At 38.8% G+C, this 26,449-nt stretch overlaps 1 protein-coding gene across 1 annotated transcript in view; it reads left to right on the forward strand.

The window, feature by feature from the left end:
• The window catches only part of PLCXD3 (phosphatidylinositol specific phospholipase C X domain containing 3), a 136,524-nt gene that overhangs the window by 70,294 nt on the left and 39,781 nt on the right, over positions 1-26,449 (forward strand). Inside the window, exon 2 of the mRNA XM_037529503.2 lies at positions 11,237-11,945. Coding sequence (XP_037385400.1) covers positions 11,237-11,945 — 709 coding nt within the window. The remainder of the gene's footprint in view (positions 1-11,236; positions 11,946-26,449) is intronic.

Consider the following 26,449-nt stretch of genomic DNA (forward strand, 5'->3'; position numbering starts at 1 on the left):
CAGTCATATTGTAGGTTCAGTATTTGCTGATTTGATTTGAATTGACTCTTCCAAACACAATGCAAAGAAGAAAAAAAAAGGCCTTAACATTTTCTCTTGTTTTTCCCATTTTAGCATTAAAACTGGGCCTGCAGACAGCAGTCGCTTTCCTATGTTCCACAGACCTTGTGACTTTCATGATCTAATCTTGGACTCATTCACTTATAAAGTATTTTCTTGGCTTGTATAAAAATAAATAACTTGTCACTAGGATTCATTTCTTTATTATTTGCAATCTTGTGTGGTCAAGTGTTAATTCCCAAATTAAACATAAACTACCAAATGTAATACAACGAATGACATGGCTTATTATGATTTCTGTTGATTTGGTTTGGCTTTCTTCTCAACCTGAGGTCATCAGAAAATGATTGGTTGCCATAAAAGATGATTCCAGCTCTCATTTTCCTTTTTTTTTCTTGAAGAGACCAAAATTGAATAAGAACATGGAGTACATATTTGGCCACAATTTAAATACAATTTGAACAATTCCTACCGGAAAATAGCACAAATAGTTTGTGTTTTGTTTTTTTTAAGTGTTTATCTTTTTTTTTTTAAGATTTGTTTTTATTTATGCATACAAAAACTGGGGTATAAGCCAGAGGTGGGGGGTGAGAGGATTCACCAGAGAGTGGGGAGCAGAACAGGCAGATTCACTGATATACACTGCTGAAGGGAGCAGGGGGCATGACACGAGAGGTCTGCTGTGCCCTGTGGGTCAGCAACCTGGCTGGGGATCAAACTCATGCTGCAGTGACTGGCCATAGCTTGATAGTGCTGAGACTTCATCCCTTGTGACACCAGGGAAACCCCAAAGTGTTTCTTTCTTTTTTTTTTTTTTAAATTTTTATTTTATTTTTTTAAGATTTATTTATTTATTTATACAAGCACTGGGTACAGTCAGAAGCGCGGGAGGGTGAGAGAATTCACCAGAGCCAGAGCGGGGAGCAGAGCAGGCAGAAGGACCGAAGTACACTGCTGAGGGGAGCAGCGGGCGGCAGGAGAGGTCTGCGCGCCATGTGGGACCCTCCTCCCGTGGCCGGGGAGCAGCCGGGGATCGAACCGGCACTGCAGAGTCTGCGGGCAGCTTCGCAACCCAGCGCACAACCGCTGCACCACCGGGGAGGCCCAAAGTGTTTCTTTTTTAAAAAAGAATTTCCTTATCAAGTACAGCAGTTGTTTGAGGTGTTTGTTTGCATGTTCTACATCGTGGGCCTCAGCATCTAGATGGTATCAGGCTTTTTTAGCAATGGAGGAGTCTTTGGGGTTAGGTCCTAATTATTGAATCATTAGCAGTAAGGACAGGGAAAAAAAGAATATGAATGAAGAAATAGAGATGTGAGGCATCAGGACAGAAACAAGAAGCACATGTTTCTCAGAAAGAGCAGGTGAGAAAGGTATGGGACCAGAAGAGGGTCATCCTCAGGAGTAAGTGGCAAAGGAACCCATTGCCACTTGTAGGTCCATGATTTCCACAACCAGCTTTTTGTTAGTGTCCTTTACTTGTCTTTTTTTTTTTTTAAGATTTATTTATTTATTTATACAAGCACTGGGTACAGTTAGAAGCACGGGAGGGTGAGAGAATTCACCAGAGTCAGAGCGGGGAGCAGAACAGACAGACTGACGAAGTATACTTCTGAGGGGAGCAGCGGGCGTGGCAGGAGAGTTCTGTCGCACCATGTGGGAGGCCAGGGATCGAACCAGCGCTGCAGAGGCTGTGGGCAGCTTCGCAACCCAGCTCTCAACCCCTGCGCCACCGGGAAGGCTCTGTCCTTTACTTGTTTTAAGGAAGTTACACAATTCTGAGAGGAGACAGAAGGAAGTGATAAAGTAGGGAAGGAAGAAAGAGTATGTTAAGTTTCTCCCAAAATGGGATTACTGAGTTTCTGAGCATTTATTATTAAAAAAAAAAAAAATAGGAGGTGGCTTCCTTCAGTATTCTTTACATGAGAGGAAACTCAGAAATGCATGCTAATTGAGGCATTGTTAAGGTATGTATCAGCACATGCAATAACATACAATCATTTAAACAATGTCTGAAAACTATGGGGGAAACCTAGTACCCATGTTCTAGTTTTGATGATAAATTCCAATGTGTTTGGTACACAGTGATCAAACTACATAAAATATGAATGTGTACGTATGCATGCTAAAAGGATATATGGCTAAGTGGATAGTTTTTCTAGGATAGCTCTCTTAGGCTAGACAAATTGCCTATCTTCACTTTAAAACTATACTTACTGCTCTCACAATTGCTTTGCAGGCGTAAAAAGACAAAGTATGTATATTGGGGTATGGAAAATGGGGTGGGGTGAAATTGGTCCAGCAGGACCACCAGCCTCTGAATGAGACTTTTGATGTCATTTTCCCAAAGTTTTCTTCTCTGTCTTATTCTTACCATGAGAAGTAAAGGAAAATCTTGAGGGCCTCCCTGGTAGCGCAAGGGGTTAAGCATCACACTGTGAAGCAATGCACAGCCTCTGCAGCACGAGTTCGATCCCTGGCCAGCTAGAGAGAAACACACATGGTGCAGCAGACCTCTCCTTTCTTGCCCGCTGCTCCCCTCAGCAGTGTATTTCAGTCAGTCTGCCTGTTCTGTTCCCCACGCTGTCTCTGGTGGATCCTCTCCCCCCCTTATCTCTGGCCTGTACCCCAGCTCTTGTATGCATCAATAAATAAATCTTAAAAAAAAAAGAAAGATCTTGAATAGCAGAAATAGCTGTCTTCTTTTATATTCACTGCTAGGCTGTTGCAAGACTCATACTAGGTGCTCATTAAATACTAAATTAGTGTTCACATTTTAAGTGTCATTACGTGTTTTTTTTTTTTTTTTCATTTTATAAGAAGCAAAACATCCATTATCCAGTTCAGATGCAATGTAGAGTCATGGTTTTTCATTTGAAAGTAAGACAAACATAAAACATTTTATATATATATATATAAAACATAAAAATACATGCAAACATATATAGAAATCTCCATGATTAATACTTTGTATAGCCATAATCATTGCAGGCAAAACAATAACAAATATGTACTTTGGGATGAATGGTTTGGGAATGTTGATATGACATGTAATATATGTTTTGTGTATGTTCTTGGATTTATGGGGTAAAATATGTAAAATTAAGGTGATCCATTCAGTATCTTCTTGGGTCCAATAGTAGAACCTGTGTTCTAGTTTTTAGAAACCAGTCGGTGTGTGTGCACCAGAACTACAGACTTGGCTTGTTACGCTAGCTTGGCTGTGAGGTTGTAAAGCAAGAGGAGGTATGCTCTGCTCTACACACCCAGAACTCAAATCTCAAGTCTGTATGATAGGAAAGGGAGGTGGAATGAAGACCAAAGGAATAAATAATCCCCATGCCTCAAACACTTCTTTGACAACAAAAGATCCAGCTGTTGGCAAGAAGTGGTGTTTTGTGAAGGCATCATAGAATCAAAGGCTTGTATTTCAAGGAGATGTTCTTTTTGTAGCACAAATATGATTAAGGGTAATGTGTTATTTCAGATTTTCATTATTCATAAAAGGAAAACCAATAGTGCCAGATATGCAAGAACAAAGCTAAATAGGCTTCAGAGGCCTTCTGGCTCTCAAATCTAAGAGAATATAATGATTGGACTGTTTATTTGCTATGTTTCATATTTGTTTTCTTTTTAGAGGGAAAACACTATAGAGATTTTTTTTTCTTTAAAATAGTTGGTTTTAGTGTTATGGGTATGTTTTTATCTAATTTTCCATTGCTTTTCCCCCAGACTTCATTCTCCCTGCCCAGGTAACCAGGGCTGCTCCTGTGGTTAGGAATATTCAAGACTGATCTACACTCTGGGGTCTGTCCTTAAGAGAGGCTTTAGTGGGGAAACCAGAGGAAAAAGGATCATTAAAAAGATGTCAATGTCAGACCTTCCTGGTGGTGCAGCAGTTTGAGCACAGTGCTGTGAAGCTGTCTTCAGTCTCTGCAGCACAGGTCTGATTCCCAGCCGGCCAGGGAGATACCCACATGGCACAGCAGACCTCTCCTGTCATGCCCGCTGCTCCCCTCAGCAGTGCTTCTGGTCCGTCTGTCTGTTCTGTTCCCCACTCTGTCTCTGGTGAATTCTCTCACCCTCCCACACCTCTGGCCTCTACCCCAGTTCTTGTATAAATAAGTAAATCTTTTTTTTTTTTTTAAAGATGTCAATGTCTTAAAAAACTAGCTCCTAAAGAGGAATGGGCTGACTGTGTGGCCATCAGATCTTCTTCCTGCTTTTCCCCTGACCCTTATCATGCATGTGACTTGAATATGCTTCTCTCTCAAAGGCTGCAGTTGATGCTCAGTTTCAGGTATTTGTCCCAAGGATTAAACTACTGGAGAAAGATGATCATGGAAAAAACTGTCCTATATGTGGGTCCCCCTTAAGTGGCCTGGGTTGAGGGAGAGCTGTGGGGTCTAGATCTGTCTATTAGGAGCAGAACCTGCTAGTGGAAGAATCTGGAATATGTGTTAGAAGCATAACCTTCCAGAGATGATGTGGCTTGGTACTACTGCATCTGGTAGAGGAAAGGAAATACACAGTCCAAGGAATCCAAATGAGAGATGATTTTAAAACACATTCATGTAGTTAAAGCATCTCTAGATGTACCAAATTTTCATTTATAATTCTAAGAATTTATGGCAGCCATAAGTATTTGTGACCCTTCAGTGCAATTCTTATTCATTTAGCCAGTATTCGGTGAGGACATACTATGTTCCAGATACTTAGTGCTCAGAGTTCAAAATACAGAGGCAATTAGTAGTGATAATGGTGTTAATATTTATTATTTTATGTGATCCATGTTTAAGTGCTTATAATTTACTTTGATTTACAACTTGTTTATGTAGATAGAATAATCAGTCCCATTTATAGATTAGAATATTGAGGAAAGATACTATTTCACACTATGAATATTTATTGAGTCTCTCCTATGTATGTGCCAATCACTGTGCTTTTGTTGGGAATACAATAATGAGCAAGACACACTAGATACTTATTCTCATAAAATTTAAATTCTAGGGGAAGAGGTAGATAAGGAACAAATTAGCAATTAAACAAAATGAAACTTGAAGCTGTTGATTAATACTGTAAAGCAAAAAAAAACTTGATTATTTGCTAGGGGCTGACAGACAGGGGAGGGTTGGATAAGACAGATGCTTTAGGTACAGGAAAGTTTACTGCAAAGATGGCATTTAAGCTAAAACTTGGACAAAAGGTTCCAATCACGTAAACAACTAATTGCAGAACATTGCAGGCCCCTGGAAGAGAGAACACGAGTGCTGAGTTAGAATGAGCTTAGGGTGTTCCCTGAGTAGGAAGAAAGCTGGTATGACCGGTGTCCAGCAAGCAAAGGATGGTCCATCTTGAGTGACCTTGGAACCCTGTATTACATGCCACTGTAGGCTCCAGGGATCCAGTTTCTTCCACCTTCATGGAGTGTCTTTGGCAGCAGTGAATTGAGGGAGGAACAGAGAGTCTGCTGTGCAGAATGAATTTTCTTTGTTTCCTTTTAGATAAATTGCATTTCTCTCTTAGACTCAGACTGTCTTGTCCTTTTGCAGGTAAGGCAGAACAGAAAGCCAGGAAGAGTGTGGTTTTCTTCTGTTTGTGTCCCAGATGTGTCTGTAATAGCTATGTCCACTTTGAGTTCTTTTCTACATTCTTTCTACATTCTACTTTGAGTTCCTTTCTACCTTGATAAAGTAGTCAAGGTCAATTGTTGTTCACAAAATATGCCTTTTTTTCCCTTTTATCTTTGCTACATTTCTTTCATGGACACCTCACCCCCATCTTTCTTATTTAATCATCCTTGATTCATACTTCTCCTGACTCACTGCATGTGGTAGATGGTCATTATGATTCTGGAAATAGACATCTGAGAGAGAACAGCTGGGTGGCCTCAAGGACAAGAGGGATGAGGCTTCTTTCTGCTCAGATCTGCTACTGCCTTGTTCTTATAGCCAGAGACTTGTGTTTGGCTTATTAATAAGGATGTGCAAGTTGACTTGCAGAGTTCAGATGAGTATTTCTAAGTAAGTAGCGTTGGTAAAAATAGCCAAATTATCACACAAATTATTGCTGTTTTATTAACAATTTGTATTATTGTATTTATTAATAATTTCTTTTATTAAAGAAAAGGAGTAGTACAGATCTTTTTCCTTTGTGACAGACACAGCAAAGCATTCAACCTATAACCAACAATACAGACATTATGCCATCGCCTTGCACTTGGAGATCACATCTGCAGGAATGTGTGCATCAAGCATAGGTGACACTTCAAAAAATTATTGATTACATAAAAAAAAAGAATCCTCTGATCACATTTGATCGGTGGTAACAAATTGATTGCCAGAGCCACACAGGAGACTCTGATGGCTGGTTAAGAAAAAGGAATAAGACTAATTAATACAAAGTAAAAATCAAAATCAACAAGCAACTATAAACCAGAGACACACAACGGGGTGGGGGGTGCAGGGAGATGAAGGATTAGGGTCAAAATAAGGGAGGGTGCAATTGTATGGGGAATATAACCAAAATGAAAATGCATACTTTGTGCAAAAATGAAAAATGATGTAAGAGTTATATAAAATAAAATATTAAAAAATAAAATAAAAAGAAAGAAAAAGGAATAAAACAGCATTTATCCTGCCCTCCCTGTACTTTCTACCTTTTCTTTGTTTCAGAGTAATCTAATCATTAATGAAAGAAATTTCTTCTTTGTAGGAAAATTTCCGCTAATAAACACAGGAGCAATGTTAGAAATAGAAAATTACCTTGCAAGCCCTTAAATGAGATGATGGATCTAAAAAATATCATCAAGGAACAGAAACTCGTAGTGGAGGGATGAAGTCAAAACATCTGTCTCCACTCATACATCTCAGCATCACTTCAAGTAGGACAAGCAAGCCTGTGCTTTAGAACATGAAGCAGCAAGCAGTACCAAGAGCACACAGGACTGAGTTTTTGCTTAAAAATGGGACTTGAATAAAATTGAACTTCTAGATCATTATATTATCTCCTCTGTTTTTGAATTTTTAAAACTTTTCAAAACTTTTTTAACAAAGAAAATGTATAGACTTAAGGACTGTAGGTATTTAGGGTCTTGTTCTTACCATTTTGCTTTGCTTATCAATTATCTATAAACCATTCTGTTCAACTCATACTGAATTACTATTTTATTAAACATAATATATATCACTTATCACTTATTATACTATGATAATGGTGGTTTTTCTTGCCTGTTTCTACTGTGCTATGAATTTCACATGCACAGAATCCAGATAAATCTTTCATACTGTTTTATTTTCATATTCTTGGGCAAATGCATGACATAATATATATATTTAATAAATATCTGCCAAATGCCTAATATTATGGAGCAGGAAACAAAGCATAAGAAATATTGATAGAAAGAACTGCCTTTCCTTACCTCCCTTGGTAAGTGCTGTTACTTTAATCTCCCAAGCCTCCACCTCTTCTCAGACACAAACAGAATTCCTATCATGATGTGTTGCACACAATAGGTGCTTGATTTACTTAATACATTTTAAAGAGCTAGAAATTGCAACATTACAAAACCAGTACCATACAGAAGCATCTAGTGTGGAGATGCAGATCAATGAATAAAAGGTGACTTTCTGCATGGTTTAATTTTAGCCTAAAAGATTTACTATCTTGAGAACTTGTCAGAATAATTGAAAGAATTTTTGAAGTAAAATTTAAGAGATTAGCAGAAATAAGTGGCAAAAGCACATATTCTATTGGGTTTCAAACAATCCCCAAAAGCAATGCCTCATGTATGATAGTGTTCAATTGCTGTTCAGAACAGCTTCAAGGTAGAATAATACAGTGAGAAGTGTGTGAGAGATGAGTTACAGGTCTGGAAAAATGTGTGTACGACAGGTAGGCAGGTGATTGAGAGAGCTGGACTTCTGCTTTTGGAAATTACTGTTGCTCTAGATCATTCTTTCTCAATCTTGTTACTGCTGACATTTTGGGCTGAATGATTGTCTGTCATTTATTCTTTTATCTGAAACATGGTTTTCAAGTATGGAGAGATGCACATGAAAAAATTAAATTCTGCCTGTTTCCAACAAATTTTAAGAAATAGCTTTCTATTTCATTCACTTATTCAGATCCAGAGCAAACAGGCTTGACTAGACTTGATGGGAGTGGCCTGCTCTTGTCTGTGTAGAGATGGAAAATCAAAGACTAAATTGAGACACTAATTTCAGAATCAGAGGAGCAACATTAATGCTTAGGTTCAGGTTCTGGAGACAAAAAGAGATAAGAGATAAGGAGCCCAGGAATACTGAGTCAATGTAGGAACCAAAATCAGAACTGATAAGGAAAAAATGTTGTGCATGTAGCCATAAAGAAATAATGCTGAGTAGCCCTTCTTGCTCCTGGGTAGGGTTTAAAGGGTTTTAAAGACTCAGAACTAGGCCAGACTTTTTCCTCTCAGTTTTTAAAAGGTCATAAATATTGCTGTATTTTTAAGTCCAAACAAATATGAAATTTAATGGGATAAGGAAAATGTCTAAACTATTCTGAGTGAAAATAGATAGATCACAAAAATATTTCCTTTTTGGCCAACATTAGATTATGTATTTCTCCCAGAATGCATGGATGGTGTTTTGTATGGATTGATGATGATTTAATTCTCCTGTCCAGATAATATTGATAGCATGAAGAACCCACAGTGCACCACTTTGCAACTGGTACTGTGCACGCACCCAGAGGCATCCAGGTCAGAATGAATATTGATGGGGACACCAATGGTTCCTTCTGACTGTTGTTTTTATTTCTAACTTTCCTTTATTTTGACTTTACTAATATATTTTCTTTGTCAACAAATACTTTAATCTAGAAACTATAATATCCTTCTACAGGATTTTCAAAACTTGTAAATTTCTGAGGTTTAAAAAAATATTTGCTGTAGAAACACATGATAGAATGGAGCAAAAAAAAAAAAAAGTTATGGAAAACAAAGAACCACTCTTTTCTGGAAGAAGAATTGAATCTATCAAATTCCCTTTATATTTGTTACCAAATTATGTCTTCTACTAGATGATAAAAGTAATCAATTACTTTCATCCACTTTTTCAGATGTCTGGAAATAAATATTTTAGTTTCCTTTTGACTCTATTTTGAGGGATTATTCATTTATTTATCCTTATTTTAATCCTAGATCACTTAATTATAGTTATTCTTAAGGTCATCTTTTTTCCCCTTTCTTTAAACATACACTTGCTATATTTTGAATCACAGTATAGTTTGTTTAGCTTCTTCATTTATATTAACAGCTGACTGAACACCACCTAATACATCAATATGTAGCAATTTAAATCCCTATTAAAATTTTCCAATGCTAGATCCAACTGCCAATTTTCTTATTGAAAAAGTTCTGACATTTTCTTCCCATATCATCTAGTAGCTAAATAGATCAGACAGTTCCAGATGAAATTAAACATGGCATTTCTGTATTTTGGGTTACCTTTCATTGTTTGAAACAAAATCTAATAATTCTGAGGAGCTATCTGTTCCAAATCTTAAAGGTTATGATTTGCAAGGCATCAAGGTATTTCTTAAAATGTTTTCTCTGAGAGTGTGCCATAGTATCTAAAGTCTGTACTCGTGATTTGTGATTTCTATGATAGTTTAATATATACTATATTAATATATTGATATATACTATATATTTATATACTATACACTATATAGTATATATTTATATGCCATATAAATATACTGGACTAGAATAAAATTACATTATACCCTGTTATATGTATACCCCTATATATACTATATATTTATATACTATATACTATATATACTATATATCATATATTAACACAGAAAATACTAATATATAAAGTGATGTAAATATGGGTTGACATATTAATGGAATATAATACAAATATTGTGTCACTGAAAAAACAACTGCTTTAAATAGCTTATAAGACAAAGACCCTAAGATGATGGATGATTAACACAGAGTTGTGTGTGTGTGTGTGTGTGTGTGTGTGTGTGTTTGGGTATATTTTGGATTGTCAAAGTGAAAGAACTAGATAAGAATATGCTGCAAGAGAACTAAATTGGGGGTAACAAGGTATAAGGAAGTCTGAGTCACAGATGGGAAATGATGTCATCTGCCCTTTCTAATGTGTGAAAAATCCAGGATATGTAAATTTAATTTTCTCTATTCAGTAAGGTGTGCACAAGAGTTAAAGGAGTCTTTAAAAAATACAATTAAAACTTGAAATAATTTTTCTTTGTTTGCACCAATAATAGCTTAAATGGCTCTCTGTACTTCCAGGCAAATCATACACATGTTCATTGCTACATGTCTGGAGTTTTGATATTTGTAACTGCCCAAAATAAAATAATTAAATAGACTTTCCTTGTTCTTCCCAAGAAGAAATTCTTCTAAATATGGAAACCAATTCCAAAGAGAGCTTTCATTGTTGGGGAGGAAAAAGCATAGTTTATTAGTTAAGTTTTAAATGCTTTCATTTTTGTTAGCTTGTAAGAAAAAATGTTTATATAATATATAGAAAGTACTTGTCCTCACTGAGTTCTCAGTTGCCCAAATGCAGCGTCAGGAAGGATGCTAAGTACATCAGCACAGACTGTTCTCTTCCTTATCTCTTCCTTCCTGTGTCCCTGTGACTTCTTGTGCTTTCCAAAATGTATGAGGTAACCAATCATACCAATCATCGAAGAAAGGGTTTCTTTATTCATTGAAAAAACTCACCAAGCTTAAAATCAACCCAAAATAAATGAAAAAGCAAGTTGTAGACCAAGTATTAATATTTAGGAACTGGTAAGTCCCCAGCAATCCTAGTTCATGAATCATCAGTTATGCCACCTATAGAGAAAGCCAGTCCTAATGGATGCATTAAAATTTTGGCCAGCCAAAACAGGATAATCATTTGAATTCTGAAATATCAATCAGAGGGGATTTTTCTTATTTTATCATCAACTTGATCTGTTGAAGTGCTCTGTGTACTATTACTAGGTTATAAGAAGTTTCCTCCTAAGACATGAGAAAGAACAATGTAATTGTTGCTTAGCATTTTCTTTGGCTCATTTAAGGGAGAAATGTGGACATTGCAAGAGTAGAAATAGTTGGGATAGACAAAGGACTGGAATAAAATTACATTATATCCTGTTATTCTCCTAGGATCTCATGATTCCTTCAGTTTCTACATTGATGAAGCCTCTCCAGTAGGGCCTGAACAGCCAGAAACTGTCCAGAATTTTGTCTCTGTGTTTGGAACTGTGGCCAAAAAGCTGATGCGGAAATGGTTAGCCACTCAAACGATGAACTTTACTGGTCAGCTAGGAGCCGGGATTCGTTATTTTGATCTTCGAATTTCCACTAAGCCCAGAGACCCCGACAATGAGCTCTACTTTGCTCATGGTTTGTTCAGTGCCAAGGTCAACGAAGGCCTTGAGGAGATCAATGCGTTTCTCACAGATCACCGTAAGGAGGTTGTATTCTTGGACTTCAACCACTTTTATGGGATGCAGAAATACCACCATGAAAAACTGGTGCAAATGCTGAAAGATATCTATGGAAATAAAATGTGCCCAGCAATTTTTGCCCAGGAAGTTAGTCTAAAGTACCTCTGGGAGAAGGACTACCAAGTCTTGGTCTTCTACCACAGTCCAGTGGCTCTGGAAGTGCCCTTTCTCTGGCCCGGGCAGATGATGCCAGCACCCTGGGCCAACACCACAGACCCGGAAAAACTGATCCAGTTTCTTCAGGCATCTATCACTGAGAGAAGAAAGAAGGGTTCGTTTTTTATATCTCAGGTGGTGCTGACCCCCAAAGCCAGCACTGTGGTCAAAGGGGTGGCCAGTGGCCTCAGAGAAACCATCACAGAAAGGTAAGTGTCCTTAAGGTATTAGGGGAAAGTGTATAAGTAATTAACACAAATTCACAGAACTAGTTAGTGATGGAACTAAAATTCATATTTATGGCTATTAGTTTCCTAGGGTTGCTATAATAAAGTACCACAAACTGGGTGGTTTAAAACAAAAGAAATTTATTTTCTCTCAGTCCCAGAAGCTACAATCTGAAACCAAGCTGTTGATTGCATTGATTATTTCTGAGGGCTCTATAGGAGAATCTTTCCCATGCCTGTGTGTCCCTTTGTTTCTGGTGATGGTTGGAGGTTGTATCACCCCAATTCTGCCTCCATGTTCATGTAAAATTCTCCCTATGTATCTCCATTTTCTTTTCTCTTAAGACACTGGTCACATTGGATAAGGCCCACTCCCATGACCTCATCTTTACTTAATCATATCTACAAGCACCCAATTTCTAAAAAAGGGTATATTTAAGAAGAATTAGGGCTTCAATATATATTTCTGTAGGTCACAGATCAACCCATTGTATCATGTATTTTGGCTCCATGTCCAATTCTCTTTTCATAACACTTCTTCCACATTTGTGTAGCACCTCATAGATTATAAAACCTTTTTCCCACTGTTTACAGAGTCCTTTTACATACCCTGAGAATTAGATATTATCTAACAGATAATAACTGGGGCTCAGAGAAGACCACTTAGACAATAAGTGATGAAACAAAGCCATAAATCCCATTTTCCTTTACATTATACCTTGTAGAATCAGTCTCCAGAGAGTGGGCATTCCATTGGTTGAATCCAGCCATAATTGAAGAGTGGCATTTACCTACAAGGTGAATTTGACCGATCACCAAGGATCTTTGTAACTATTTCCCCTTAGGGTGATACAGCATGTAGAACTGTAAATAATATTTATTCTTTGTTGTTACAGTATTTGAAGATGCAAACATTGAAAACAATACCTATCAGGCTTTTTAATCTAACTTCAATTAAGATTTTAAATTACAGTATGGGGACAGAGCATAACATTTTGCTTCAGTTCAAGGTCTTTGTCAATAAAGACAAGAAGAGGAGGAGAGAAGATCTGGAGGGGAAATAATCATGGGTAGCTTTAGAGTATAATGTATTTGGTGGCGAATGGTAGGACAAAGAGGCTTGTATAGAGCAGAAACACACCTCCAAGAAAAACATTAGCCAGAAAACTTCATCTTGTGATCCTGGGAATGCTAGAAAATGACATTTGGCAATAGAGTGACTTACTCAGAGCCATACTGTAAATAATTGGCTCAGCATGAGGATAGATGGAGTGGAGAAAGAGAGTGTTTCAGGGGTGCTTGGAAGTATTTTAGTGAGCCAATATAAGCTAAACTGAGGAAGTGAGAAAACATAGAAGGAGACATATGTCATAGTGAAAATGAGGACAATTTGGTGACTAGTTAGCTTTATGACATGACTAGGAGACAAGAATTAAGGATAAAGTTTTTTCTTTAGAAGAAAATAGGTGATGAAGGTATTCACAGAGGCAAGAGACAAAGACACAGGAACTCAGGGAGGAAGTATGGAAGCTACAATGGGAAATGATAATTTATTTTTTTGCAGTGCTGCTGAATGTTTTATTTATTAATTTTTTAATAATAAATTTTATTTTTATATTCCCCATACAATTGCAACCCCCTTATTTAGACCCCAATCCCTCCCCTCCCACCCTCTACCCCCCATAGAGTGTCTCTGGTTCATAGTTTTTTGTTGATTTTGATTTTCACTTTCTTATAGTTATTCATTTTCCTGGTCCCTTATTTAAGTTTTCTAGATCCCTGCTATGAGTGAGACCATCTGGTATTTTTCTTTTTCTTTCTGGCTTATTTCGCTGAGCATGATCCCTTCCAGCTCCATCCATGTTGCTGCAAATTGCATGTGTTTATCTTTTTTGAATGCTGAGTAATATTCCATGGTATATATGTACCACATCTTCTTGATCCAGTCATCTATTTTTGGGCATTTGGGCTGTTTCCAAAGCTTAGCTATTGTAAATAGTGCTGCTATAAACATAGGGGTGCAGGTGTTCTTTGGAATTGATGTTTCTGTGTCCTTTGGGTAAATACCTAGGAGTGGAATTGCTGAATCATATGGGAGCTCTATGTTTAGTAGGTCCAGAAATCTCCACACAGCTCTCCATAGTGGCTGGACCAGTTTGCACTCCCACCAACAGTGCAGAAGAGTTCCTTTTTCTCCACACCCTCGCCAACATTTGTTGTTGCTAGTTTTTTTAATATGTGCCATTCTCACTGGAGTAAGATGGTATCTCATGGTAGTTTTGATTTGCATTTCCCTGATGACAAGTGATGTTGAACATCTTTTCATATGCCTGTTGGCCATTTGCATTTCTTCTTCAGAGAAGTTTCTTTTTAGCTCTTCTGACCATTTTTTGACTAGATTATTTTCTTTGTTGTTGTTGGACTCATCAGCTCTTTGCAGATTTTTGTGATCAGTCCTTTATCATTAGTGTTGTGTGCAAAAATGTTCTCCCAGTTGGTGGTGTTTCTCTTTCTTTTTGTTATTGTCTCTTTTGCTGTACAGAAGCTCTTTAATTTGATGTAGTCCCAGCTGTTTATCTTTGTCTTCTACTGGTTTTGAGGTTTTTTTGTTGTTCTTTTTCTAGATCTTTGAGCTTCGAGATTAGGTTGTTTCTTTGAGTTCTTTCTTGTTTCTTGATGTGAGCTTCTATTGCTATATATTTTCCTCTTATTACTGCTTTTGCTGCATCCCATACATTTAGGATATTGGTGTCCTCCTTGTCATTCAATTCAAAGAATTTTTTTAATTTCTTCTTTGATCTCCTCATTAGTCCAGTGGTCTTCCAGTAGTGTGGTTTTTAATCTCCATGAGGGAGGATAGTTCCTTGCCTTCTTTTTATGGTTTATTTCTAGTTTGATGCCTTAATGGTCAGAAAAGATGGTTGGTATGATTTCAATCTTGGTGTATCTGTTGATGTTTGTCTTGTGCCCCAGTATGTGATCGATCCTGGAGAATGATCCGTGTGTGCTTGAAAAAAATGTGTACTCCGTTTTTTTGGGGTTTAGTGTTCTATAGATGTCTGTTAAGCCCAAATGCTCTAGGTCCTTATTTAGAGCTTTAGTTTCTTTACTTATTTTTTGTCTTGTTGATCTATCCATTGTTGATAGTGGTGTGTTGAAGTCTCCCACTACGTATGTGTTTTCTCTGATGTTCTGTTTTCAGAGATGACAACAGTTGTCTGATATATTTTGGTGCTCCTTGGTTTGGTGAGTATATGTTAATGAGTGTTATTTCTTCTTGAAGTATTGTCCCCTTGATCATAATGTAGTGACCATTGGGGTCTCTTTTTATCTTTTTGAGTTTGATATCTGTTTTATCTGATATAAGTATAGCTGTTCCTGCTTTCTTTTTTGGTCCATTTGCTTGTAGGATTGTTTTCCATCCTTTAACTTTGAGTCTATTTTTATCTTTTGCAGCTAAATGTGTTTCCTGGAGACAGCAAAAGGTTGGGTTTTGTTTCTTAATCCAGGCTGCAACTCTGTGTCTTTTTATTGAAGAGTTTAGTCCATTTACATTTAGAGTTAATATTGATATGTTAGCATCTGTATTTGCCATTGTGTTTGTCTTTCCTTTGATTTTATTTATTTATTCTTTTAATAATTTTTTTTGGCCTTCTTTTGTTGTTATTCGTCCCTCTGAGGTTCTGGCTTTAGGACTCCTTGTAGTATTTTTTGGAGTGGGGGTTTAGTTGTAATAAAATTCCAGAGTTTCTGTTTGTCTGGGAAGGTCCTTATTCTTTCTTCAAAGAGAAAGGAGAGCTTTGCGGGATAGAGTGTTCTTGGTTGGCATCTGTTTTCTTGGAGTCTGTTGACTATGTCCCTCCACTCTCTCCTTGCCCATAGTGTTTCTTCAGAGAAGTCTGATGTCAGTCTGATTGGTTTCCCTTTGAATGTTATCTGTTTCTTCCCTCTTGTTAGTTTCATTATTTTTTCCTTGTCTTGGATTCTTGGGAGCTTTACTATTATGTGTCTTGCTGTATTTTTCCTTTCGTCATGGAAGTTTGGTGTTCTTCTTGCTTCTTGTATATCAATTTTCAGCTCCTTCTTCGCGTTTGGGAAGTTCTCTTCAATTATATCCATGAATATTTTCTCTGTTCCTACATCTCTCTCCTCTCCTTCTGGGATTCCTATAACTCTTATATTTCCTTTCCTCGTGGAGTCAGATAGTTCCCGAAGTCTTTCTTTGGTCTTTTTCCTTCGTACTTCTCTTTCCTTTTCTGTTTTGGTTCTTTTTATTTCTGTGTCTTCAAGAGTACTTATTCGTTCTTCCATTTCATCTATTCTGCTTTCATTGCTTTTCCCAGAGTTCTTTAGTTCCTCCATTAATTCTTTGATCTCCTGAATTTCTTTTGCTTCCCCCTTTAAGGACTCAATTTCATTCTTCTGCTCGTTGATAATTTTTTCATATCATTGTTTTCCTTTATGAGTTCTGTCACTTTTTTAATCATGGCAATTTTAAATTCTCTTTCTGGAAGGCTCAGAAGTTCTTCCAAGTTACTGTCGTTGCAATCTGGGGGGTGGTTTTCTTTTTGTAGTGTGCTTTTTTCCTGAGGATTTGTTAGGTTGCGTGTGGTTCTTCTACTCCCTACTGTCTGTTTTCTAATTTGTTGTATGCATTGGGACACTGTGTTGCTGGGACTGGCCGGCATCTTGGGTGAACTTCTCTGCTCCCCTCTGACTCCTCCGGGAGCCATCTGTCAGTTTCAAGCAGTCTTTACTGAAGAAAGGTCCCTGTTCTACAATGCCGATGTGGGGACACACTCCCCTGTGCACCTGGTCTGTCCCAGCGGTGGGTTCCCGCTCCCCCTCTGGGCTTGGACTGCAGGCCAGAGAGGGCCTGGCGCGGGCGAACTTCCCCCGCTCACCTCTGGCTCCTCAGGGTTTTTCTGCTGGTTTCAGGCAGTCTTTACTGAAGAAATGTCCCTGTTCTAAAATGGCGGTGCGGGACGCACTCCCTGCGCGTCCGGTCTCAGGCACACTCTTCTGCGCACCCGGTCTGCCCTGGCCGTGGGTGCCCGCTCCCCCTGTGGGCTCAGACTGCTGGTCGGAAGGGGCCTGGTGTGGGATAACTTCCCAGCTGGCCACTGGCTCCTCCAGGAGCCTTCTGCTGGTTTCAAGTCGCTAGGTGGCGCCAGAGATCTCTCCTAGAGCCCTTGGGGAGCGGCTGGCCCGGGGCTGTGTGCAGGTCTCCTCCTGGGGTCTCTGTTGTTCTCTAATGGCGCCTTGAGCCATTTGCTCACCTCCGCAGCGAATCCTGCAGGGTTCTCCACAGCTCCCGTTCACGGGGTGTGGTGGCTGAAATAGTTCTTTCCACTCACAGTCCCGCTTGATGCATAGTTTGTTTTTGTTGGTCGTTTTAGTTTGTTTTTTTCCTCCTTTCTGTTGGTCGGAGAGTGCCGACTTTGTGGGTGGAAGAGGGGAGCAGGGTTCTGCGCTTTCCTCCCTTCTAGTCCTCTTTTATGGCAACTTTCTTCTTTGGGTAGTTTGCTGGAGTCATCCGTTTATCTTTTGTGTCCCAGTTCTCACTGGGACCTGCTGTTTTTTCCTCCCTATTAACTTTTTTTTAATGGGAGATCTTACTCGCAGCGTCTCCTCGCCGCCGTGTTGATCTGCCTCGGGACATGATAAATTTAAAGTGCTAGTGGTCAGCTCATTGGGAATATAGGCCAACTTATTTGGGGATGGTTGGTATTTTGTGGCAGTGAAAGCCACAGTCATCGGAGTGGAAAGGTTTCTCCATACAAAATCAGATAACTTCCTTCTGTTATTCAGATGTGGGCTGAGATCTCTCTGCTCCTTGTACTCCCTCTGCAGGCACAAGGCCTTTCCTAAGATTTAGGCTAAAATCTTAGATTTTAAATCTAGATTTCTTCATTTCTATGGTATGAGCTGTTGCTGCTTCTGAATTGTGTCATTTTACATATTAATTGTCCTATGTGACCTATCCATATCCCACTCTCTATAAGCTGAAATATAAAACTTTCTCCTTACTCAGTTTCACCAATATTTTTGTTAAAGATTTATTTATTTATGCATACAAGAACAAGGGTACAGGTCAGAAGTGTGGGGGTGAGAGGATTCACCAGAAACACAGTGTAGAACAGAACAGGCGGATTGATTGAAATACACTGCTGGGGGGAGCAGTGGGCGAGTCAGGAGAGGTCTTCTGCACCATGTGGCTATCTCCCTGGCTGGGGATCGAACAGCCTCTTAGGTTACATCTTAACCCCTTGTGCCACCAGGAAGGCCCCACCAATATTTTTTTAATCATATTATCCTGAAGTTCTGAGAAGACAGGGGGAGGTTTTATAATCATAAATATGCAGGTGATTTTAGACTTGCCTGTATTACAAGTCTTCTGGCCTACAGTATTGTCCTCTGATGGCATCTATACCACTTTTCACACATCTCAAGTCCTCTGATAGAATCCTCTCCACCTCCTTCTCCTTGACCTTTTTTCATCTCTTTTCTTCCTCACCCACATATTGCCTTGGAATCTTTGGACTTCCCTCCAGATTCACCAAACTATTCACCTCTTTCCTGGCCCTAAGTCTAGCTCAGCTAGTTCCTTCAAAGTATTCATTAGAACAAGAAAGCTTTTTTTGTCTAGTAACACCTCCTTTTACAAAAGTTAATTGTTCTAGGAAATAACTTACCACCTCTCTTGAATAATTAAATAGGAGAGAGTTATATACACAAAAGAATGTGTTATTTTCAAATTTACCCCATAGGCTTTCCAGATGTGAGGAGTCCCTGAGGACACCCTAGAGGTGGGGAAGAGGTAGGAGGAATACAGGTCAGGGTGAGGCTGGGGGATGTGGGTGATCAGACCCCAATTTTCTCCATTTTCTAAACACCTTAGATGACAGAGCTCTATTTCTAACATTTATATATTGGGCAGCCCCCCACCAACTCTGCCACATTTACCTTCTGCTGTGTAACTCTGTGTTCAAGGAAACACATATTTCCATATAATATGTGTTCTTGGCATTTGATCCTGATTTTACCTGTGTGACAAATAGCTCTTGGCAAGTGAAGAAGAAAAATCGACTCAAGGAATAAGTGACTCTCATTTTCTATCTTGTGGCACATCAGGCAGTTAGGACTTTTCAAGTTGTAAGTCAAACTACTTTGTGATTACTTATGCCACAGTACAGAACTACTAAACAGGATTTGTGGAAAAAAGATCAAATAAGTGAGGAAAGTGCCCCAAATTAAAAATTGACACAACTCTCTCATAAAAGATTCACAATGCACATCAGCAATGCACATCAGCATATAATTTTTCTAACTAGTATTTTAGGAAAGAATCCTGTGTGTATTGAACTAATACAGTGATCTCCAAACATTTAATTGTTTTGCAGATAATACTTATTATCAGACCATGGAATTAATTTTGAAAACTGTTCTCAGCCACCTGCTGTAATTCAGAACTTCCCATTTGCCTCTAGTTGATATATCTGAGCTAGTAGAACTGTATCATTGCAAAAAAAAGCAAAATGGGAAAAGAATGAATTTAACAAGTAGAACAAAAGACAGTAGGTAGAATTGACTTTTTTCCCTAATATTATGCAAATTACTTGCAAACAATTTGTAAATATATCTAAAGTATCACATTTGTGCCATAGGCATTTTCAGGTGGAAATTAGTCTCAGAAGTACCAGGAAGACATTCTTTTAAATGAATTGCAAAGCCTGTATTTTGAATGGGATGTTAGTATTTTGTTTTGACATCTTTTAGCTCTGTATAGGGTCCATAAGAAAAGGATATTGTTATTTCTTGAATGGTTCTTGCAAAGGTAACTTGTTTACCTCCCAAAGAATCAGCTAAAGACGGTTGGATTCCCCATGAATTATGGAAAGTCTCTCTACTTGCCAAGTGGTGAAGCCCATGAAGACTTTTTCTTCTATTTCCATTTTGCTATTATGCTAAAGATGCTTATTTAGCAGGTCCTATGTTAACACTAAAAGATGAAATGAAACTATCCTTTGCCACCGTAGGAGAAAGTACTAGACAATTTAAGACCCCTATGGTCTTTCAGTATTTTCATCTTCAAAATTGGGAGTTTGAACTATATTATGTCCAAGATCTTTGCAGATTTGAAGGTCTAGCATTTGACTAATTTCTCAATAATTTTTTATTATGACTAATATATGGATTAACAAAACTCTGGGCACATGCATTTAGAAAACAGTGTTTGAAGGTGTGGGTGGCTTTCAGGGAAACTAAATTCAGCCTAGATTTAGGTAACATAGCTTTCATTCTGGTCACTGATTCCAAATACTGCAGATGTGTTTTCTACATTTTCGCAATGCCAAAAGACACAGATTTTTATTTCTTAAAGACCTATTTTTAATTTATTTTTCAAGCTCCAGCTTTTACACCTCACCCCCACGGAATTCACACATTCTTAAAAAGAAGGTGTGCAACTTGAGTCAAGTCTTTCCCTAATTTGTGGAAGTTTATTAAATTAAAGGTTTTTTTTAATTTTGGTTAAAAAAATCAGTTAAACCACCTGTCAGATTTTTAAGGAGCAGTGAATGCTTGCAAGTAAATTAATGCTGAATTAATTTAGACAATATCTATATATAGGCCAACACTTTAAATGATGATGATGATGTATACTAATGTTAATAATAGAGATATTAAGCGCTAGTTGTTAAATATTATGTTAGCTACTTTATATGTACATATTACTTGATATAATCATCATAAAACCTTCCCAAGTACTATTGCCATTCTACCTGAAAGATGAAGGAATTGAGCCTTAGAAAAGTTAAGTAACTTACCCAGATAATACAGCTAAGGAAAGATGGATTCAGAATTTAAATCCAGCTCAATTCAGATTTTTTTTTTTTAAGATTTATTCTGTCCATGCACACAAGAGCTGGGGTATAGGCCAGAGGTGCAGGAGGTAAGAGGATTCACCAGAGACAGAGTGGGGAACAAAACAGGCAGAGTGAACGAAACACACTGCTGAGGGGAGCAGCAGGTGAGTCAGGAGAGGTCTGCTGCTCTATGTGGGTAGCTCCCTGGCTGGCTGGGGATAAAACTCATGCTGCAGAGGCTGCAGACTGAAGCCCATAGTGCTGTGTTTAACCCCGTGCGCCACCAGGGAGGCCCTCAACTCAGAATTTAAATCCAGCTCAATTCAGAATTTAAATTGCTCAATTTGTAGTTTAGTCATAAAAAACAAGCATGTTTGGACACTTACTTTTTTCTAGACACTGTACTTCGATTGTGCTTCAATATATGACATCAATTTTGAGCTCTACTGCCTGCTATCTGTAACAATTTTGTTTTCCTTTCATTATATGACTGCATCTAGATGAAATCAGCAAATTATTTAGGTGAACTAGGTTCAGTTTAGTTCTTACCTATGGAGTAGTTACTATGAGTAAGTCTGTGTTAAGTGCTGTGAAGCATATTAGAAGTAATAGGACACCATTATTCCAATCTGTTATGGGGCAAAATGAGGGGTAGCCCAGAACTCCCAAGTCTGCACTCTCTAAATAGGTACTGCCATCTGCTGCATCAAGACAAAACATACTAGTGCTAAGACTTTCAATAGGATATACCTTTAATAAAATTAGTGAGCAATAAAGAGACAGGAAAGAGAAAGAGTAATTTCCAAATCAAGCACCCAAAGTTACATATCCCCTCGTGGGTAAATGCTCAGCCAAATAGGGTTGGCCCAAGGGAGGACCACTGAGGCCTAAAAGCTTGCCACAAGACTAAGGCACTTCTGGTGGGGAACCATAGGAAAGGGCAGAAGGGGCCAGGCAAGTCTGAGATGAAATGAGCAAAATCAAAATACTAGTCAAGAAGAAGGCTGCCATTGTCAACCTCCCCATCAGTCTCTCACCAAGGTCTGTTTCAAGTATCTCCTTCTATGTCCGTGAAGTCCTTGGTACAAGTCCCAGGCTAAAAAGCAAATGCAGCTTCTGATCCATGTGCCTCCTCCAGATCTTTCTCTTGATCTCCTTCCTTCCTTCTGTCAATCTTCTCAAGTTTCTCCTCCCTGCTCTGCTCCACCCTTCCTTGGGTGGGGCAGGGAACCTAGAACCTCCTCTTTCCCTGAGGATTACCATTATACCACCACCATATTAACTTGGTTTCAGGAAATCTGGAGAGAGTCAAACTCAATATTTACCAGTCACACACAACTACCCTCCTTCCCCACACACCCAACCTCATAGAGTTCTTCCTTAATTCTAATCTGTGATTCCCCTCCCCATAGGCCCTGCCATTTTTTTCAGATTTCCTTGTTCTATCAATAAGGTAGAACTGTACATCAAAAATACCTGGCTGCTCTTGGCATCTTCTCTCCAAGTCAGTTCTAGGATTATGGTGCTGCAGAAGCCTGGCAAAGGCTCCTGGGAAGGAGGCTTTGTTCCCCTAGGCCCTAAAATACATTACATGGATGAAGCCTTAGTAACTTCCAGACTCATGTCTCCCAGCAAAACCAATTAACATTATGACACTTTGCAACCCACTGCCTCCCCACGCCTGATTTCAAACAGTAACAAAGAAGATTCTGTAACAACTTCCAACAGAGAGGCAGTATGACAGAAGAGTGATTTCAGTCTGGGACCTGCTGAGATGTGGCAAGAGGGAGGACTGTCTGTTACTCTGCTTTAGCAACTTTTGACACAAGACTTTTTGAAACAGGAGTGTAAGTGAAGCATTCTCTCTCTCTTCTTCACCTGCTGATGCTGTGAGATTAAAGCACAGGCAAAACAGTCAGGCACCTTTGAGTGTCTGTCAGAAAATTCAAAAACAGGAGAGAATTTCAAGCTGTTGGGAAGTCAATGTGTGGAGTGTGTCTCTGTGTGTGGGGGGTGTGGGGAGGGAGGGAGAAAATACCCTTTTCTGAAGCATGGCATAAGACAAAGATTCACCCACTGTAGCAAACTCTGGATCTCAGATTTTCCCTTATGTGGAATTGCTAAGCTAGAGGGAACTAGTATAGCACGTAACTGACACTCATAAAAAAACTGAGAGCAGGTGGGTTGGTGAGGAATAGAGGGAATAAAGTTGGAATGTTCAGACAGTATAGTGAATCAGGTTGTGGCATAACAGTTGGGCTACTTGAAACAGTCCGAGGGGTTAGGGAGGCTTGTTTGTGATTTGAAATGAGCAGTAATGTGATTTATTCGTAGATGAGTAAGTAAGCGATATTTGATTCAGGAAGTGAAATGAACCAGAGATGGACAGCTCAGGCCACCTTTGAGACCTTGAGGAGGGCTGTCAGACCAGCTCTTCTTCTGTCCCCTGTAGGCAGCGCTCCCAAAGAGGAGTGCAAGTCCATTCAACTGACATCTCAGCCAGGAGGAAGAGTTCTGTTCTGGGGAGATCTTTGGCAGGGAGGAAGGGGTAAGTTTTCTGTGGTTTCCCTTTAGCCACAGATCACCAGGCATGCCATATAGTCAAGCACTGGGTTTATTAGCTAAAACGAGGAAGAATACACACTGTGGAAAACCCTAAGACATGTCACAGAGAAGGTTGGAAAGGACTTCTCTAAGTATTGGTGCTTACACCGGGAGATTTAGAGAAAGATTTAAGGAAATAGGACTTCTTTTTAGATTAGATTTTGTCAGAAAGCAAGAACAGTCCACAACTGGGTATTTCAATAAGTTTTATCCGTAAGGCTAGAGTGATGATAAATTGTAATTGGTCAAAGATCTTGCCCATTCATTTTAGTCTAGAGAGTTCGATATTTGACTATTTTGTGGGTGTTCTTGCTTTTGTGCTTGAACAAAATTATACTCACTTTCTCATGATCTCAAGTAACATTGTCTGAGGTTGTTGGCTGGAGTATCGCTCCTGTCCAACAGGAGAGTAGCGTGGCCTAACTCTGAGTGTCCGCCCAGCTTCCAGGTATTGCAGTTTTGTTTTAATTTTCTTTTCCCCCTTTTTTAGTGCTAGGTGAAAAAGCCTTATCACTTATTGCCACTGGATTTGAAAACCTCTGGTATGGGGTTAGACTTTCTGTGTACTGCTATTTTTGCTCTTTGAAACAGTTGGGGCAATGCTCATGCAGAAGTGATCCTACCAAATCCTGACTTGGTTCCCTTTCCATTAAAAGGAAACAGAGTTTGAGGAGAAGGGAAATTGTTTAATTTGCCAACATATTGAAGAGGGCAGCAGACTTGTGTCTGAAAGACACATGTCCTGCTCTTTGGCAGGGGGCAGAGGTGTTTTCCAGAGTTACAAGGGAGTGGAAAGGTGGTGGACAAGCATCAGCCTGTCTTGCAACACAAGCGTCTGGAGGTCTTGATTGATGTCAATTTGCATAGCTATCACCTGGTCGGCAATGCAGATATTATCTTCCTAGGGATGCTCTTTTCCCTTAGAATGTAAGAAACCAAAGTTTGTTAAGCCTAGAGGTTAAATAAAGGAAATGGGAGAGCTTATCTGATGGGACAGAGAAAGACATATGCTTTGTTGCTGCATCAGTGAGACCATTTTGATAATGAGGTAAATCAAAGAGTTGGTGATACCCCAGCCTATGGCTTATCTACTGAAAATGCAAGCTCTTTAAATTAGTCATATTGACAGTCAGCCTGATATTATTTCTCTTTGGTCTCAGGCTTCTTCTTATCTTATTGGCAAGGTTTGGAAATGATTGATAAGCATAAGGAACCCCAGGTGGTAGAGACTGAAGGGGTTGAGTACAGAGGGGAAAGTGAGAACACAGCTCTTTGTGAAGGGAATTGCTGATTCTTTACTATTTGTGACCATTTCAATTTCCTTCCCAAGGTCTCATAACTTATTTGGGACCAAAGAAATGGAAAGTGTCCTGAACTGTCATCTTTTCAATTGGATTGTCTTCTTGCCCTTTTTAGTAGGAGGAGGTGTATTTTTCTGAGTTTTGTTTGAATGTGTGCCCCTGAAGGCTTGTTCGTGTTGGATGGACACGGTAGACACAGCTTTGGGTGATGACACTACTGATGACTGAGGCAACTTTGACAGGTATGAATGCTTATATATTTGAGGTGACATAAGCTAAATCTTCTCTGTCAAAGGATGAAAGGCAAAGAATGGCATCAGTTGTACCCCCTCTAACAAAATTGTTACATAAATCTCCAATGACTTACTAACACTACTCTAGGCGATGACTTTTCAGCTTTTAGTTTATCACATTCAATTGATAAAATGTTTCTTCCTTACTATTTTCAGTATAACAGTAATAAGTTCTAAAAAGCTGAAAATAGGACATTTTCTCAGAGTATCTAAACTTGCAGGAATTTGGAAGAAAATACTCAGCATCAATTGCAGACACTAATATTTACCTCCATCGTGTAGAATATGTTCTGGCTCTTGGTCTGTAGGTCTGGAATTGTAGTCTGTTGCTACTTAATTTATTTTCAATTACTAAAAGTAATTCAACAAGAATAGCTAGAGACTTGCTTGTCATAATTGACTTTTTTCCAAAAATCACCATTGTAGCTTGAATATTTGCTTTAAAGTATTCCTTCCTCCCACCCCCTCATCACTTATTTCCCTGTGGCCTCAACTGTTAAAAGAAAAGAAGCTTACAAGTTGTTGCTGGAGCTGTGACATCCTATTTTGAAGGAGCGTTCTGTGGCAGTGAGACTGTAATGTGTGATTTCATTAGTGAATGCTAAAAGCACAGGCTGCCCTTTGGAAATGTATGTGAGATTTGGCCAATATAAAGCTGAGCGAATTCACCATGTCGTTGCTGCTTATCTGAATACTAAATAGAAAAGCTGTTTACCAGTATGATTTAATTTGGGTTCAAAAAAATCAACCTGTCTATTTAACTCAGGTTCAAAAATGAAACCATCTAGAAAATAAATAACACAATAATGCTATAAAAAGTTATTCATCAATGTACATCTTTCAGATTTTTTGGGTTCCCTTTTGAAAGCTTTCATTTAGATTGGCTGTTTCTCCAAGTAAAATGCTTCTCATAAATAGCTTGTACTAGAACAGATGATAGGAGACTTGGTTGAGAGCATAGTTCATTCTAAGTTCAATTTGTTAACAGAGACCATATGTGGATTCAGGGGAGACATGTTGAATCTGTTGCTTAAAAAAAGATAGCCTGGGAATATAGTTTTATTCCTATCTTACTTTATATTTACTGGTTATGGGTTGATGAATTTGACTCATTACCATTCACAAGCAGACCAGGCAGCTACATGCCTTTTGACATAGTTTGACATGATGGGAGAATTTCATATCTTTGCATGTACACACAGCTCATTGCCACGGTGTCCTTACATTTCAGCCCTGTGTCCAAGCAGCCCTCAAACAGGATGTGGCCAAGGCCTCAAGTATCTGATAAAGACAGAGCGACCCTTACTGCCACGAAAAAGAGCACTATCTTTTGCTTCTCTGTGACACGGGTGTACCTTTAACAGATGTTTCAGTGAGCTGCCATTCCTGTTCCCTATAGCATAGACTGTCAGCTATAGATT

This window comes from Talpa occidentalis, unplaced genomic scaffold (assembly GCF_014898055.3).
Source record: "Talpa occidentalis isolate TD23 unplaced genomic scaffold, MPIMG_talOcc4v2.1 talOcc4.6, whole genome shotgun sequence".
In the NCBI taxonomy this organism is placed as follows: domain Eukaryota; kingdom Metazoa; phylum Chordata; class Mammalia; order Eulipotyphla; family Talpidae; genus Talpa; species Talpa occidentalis.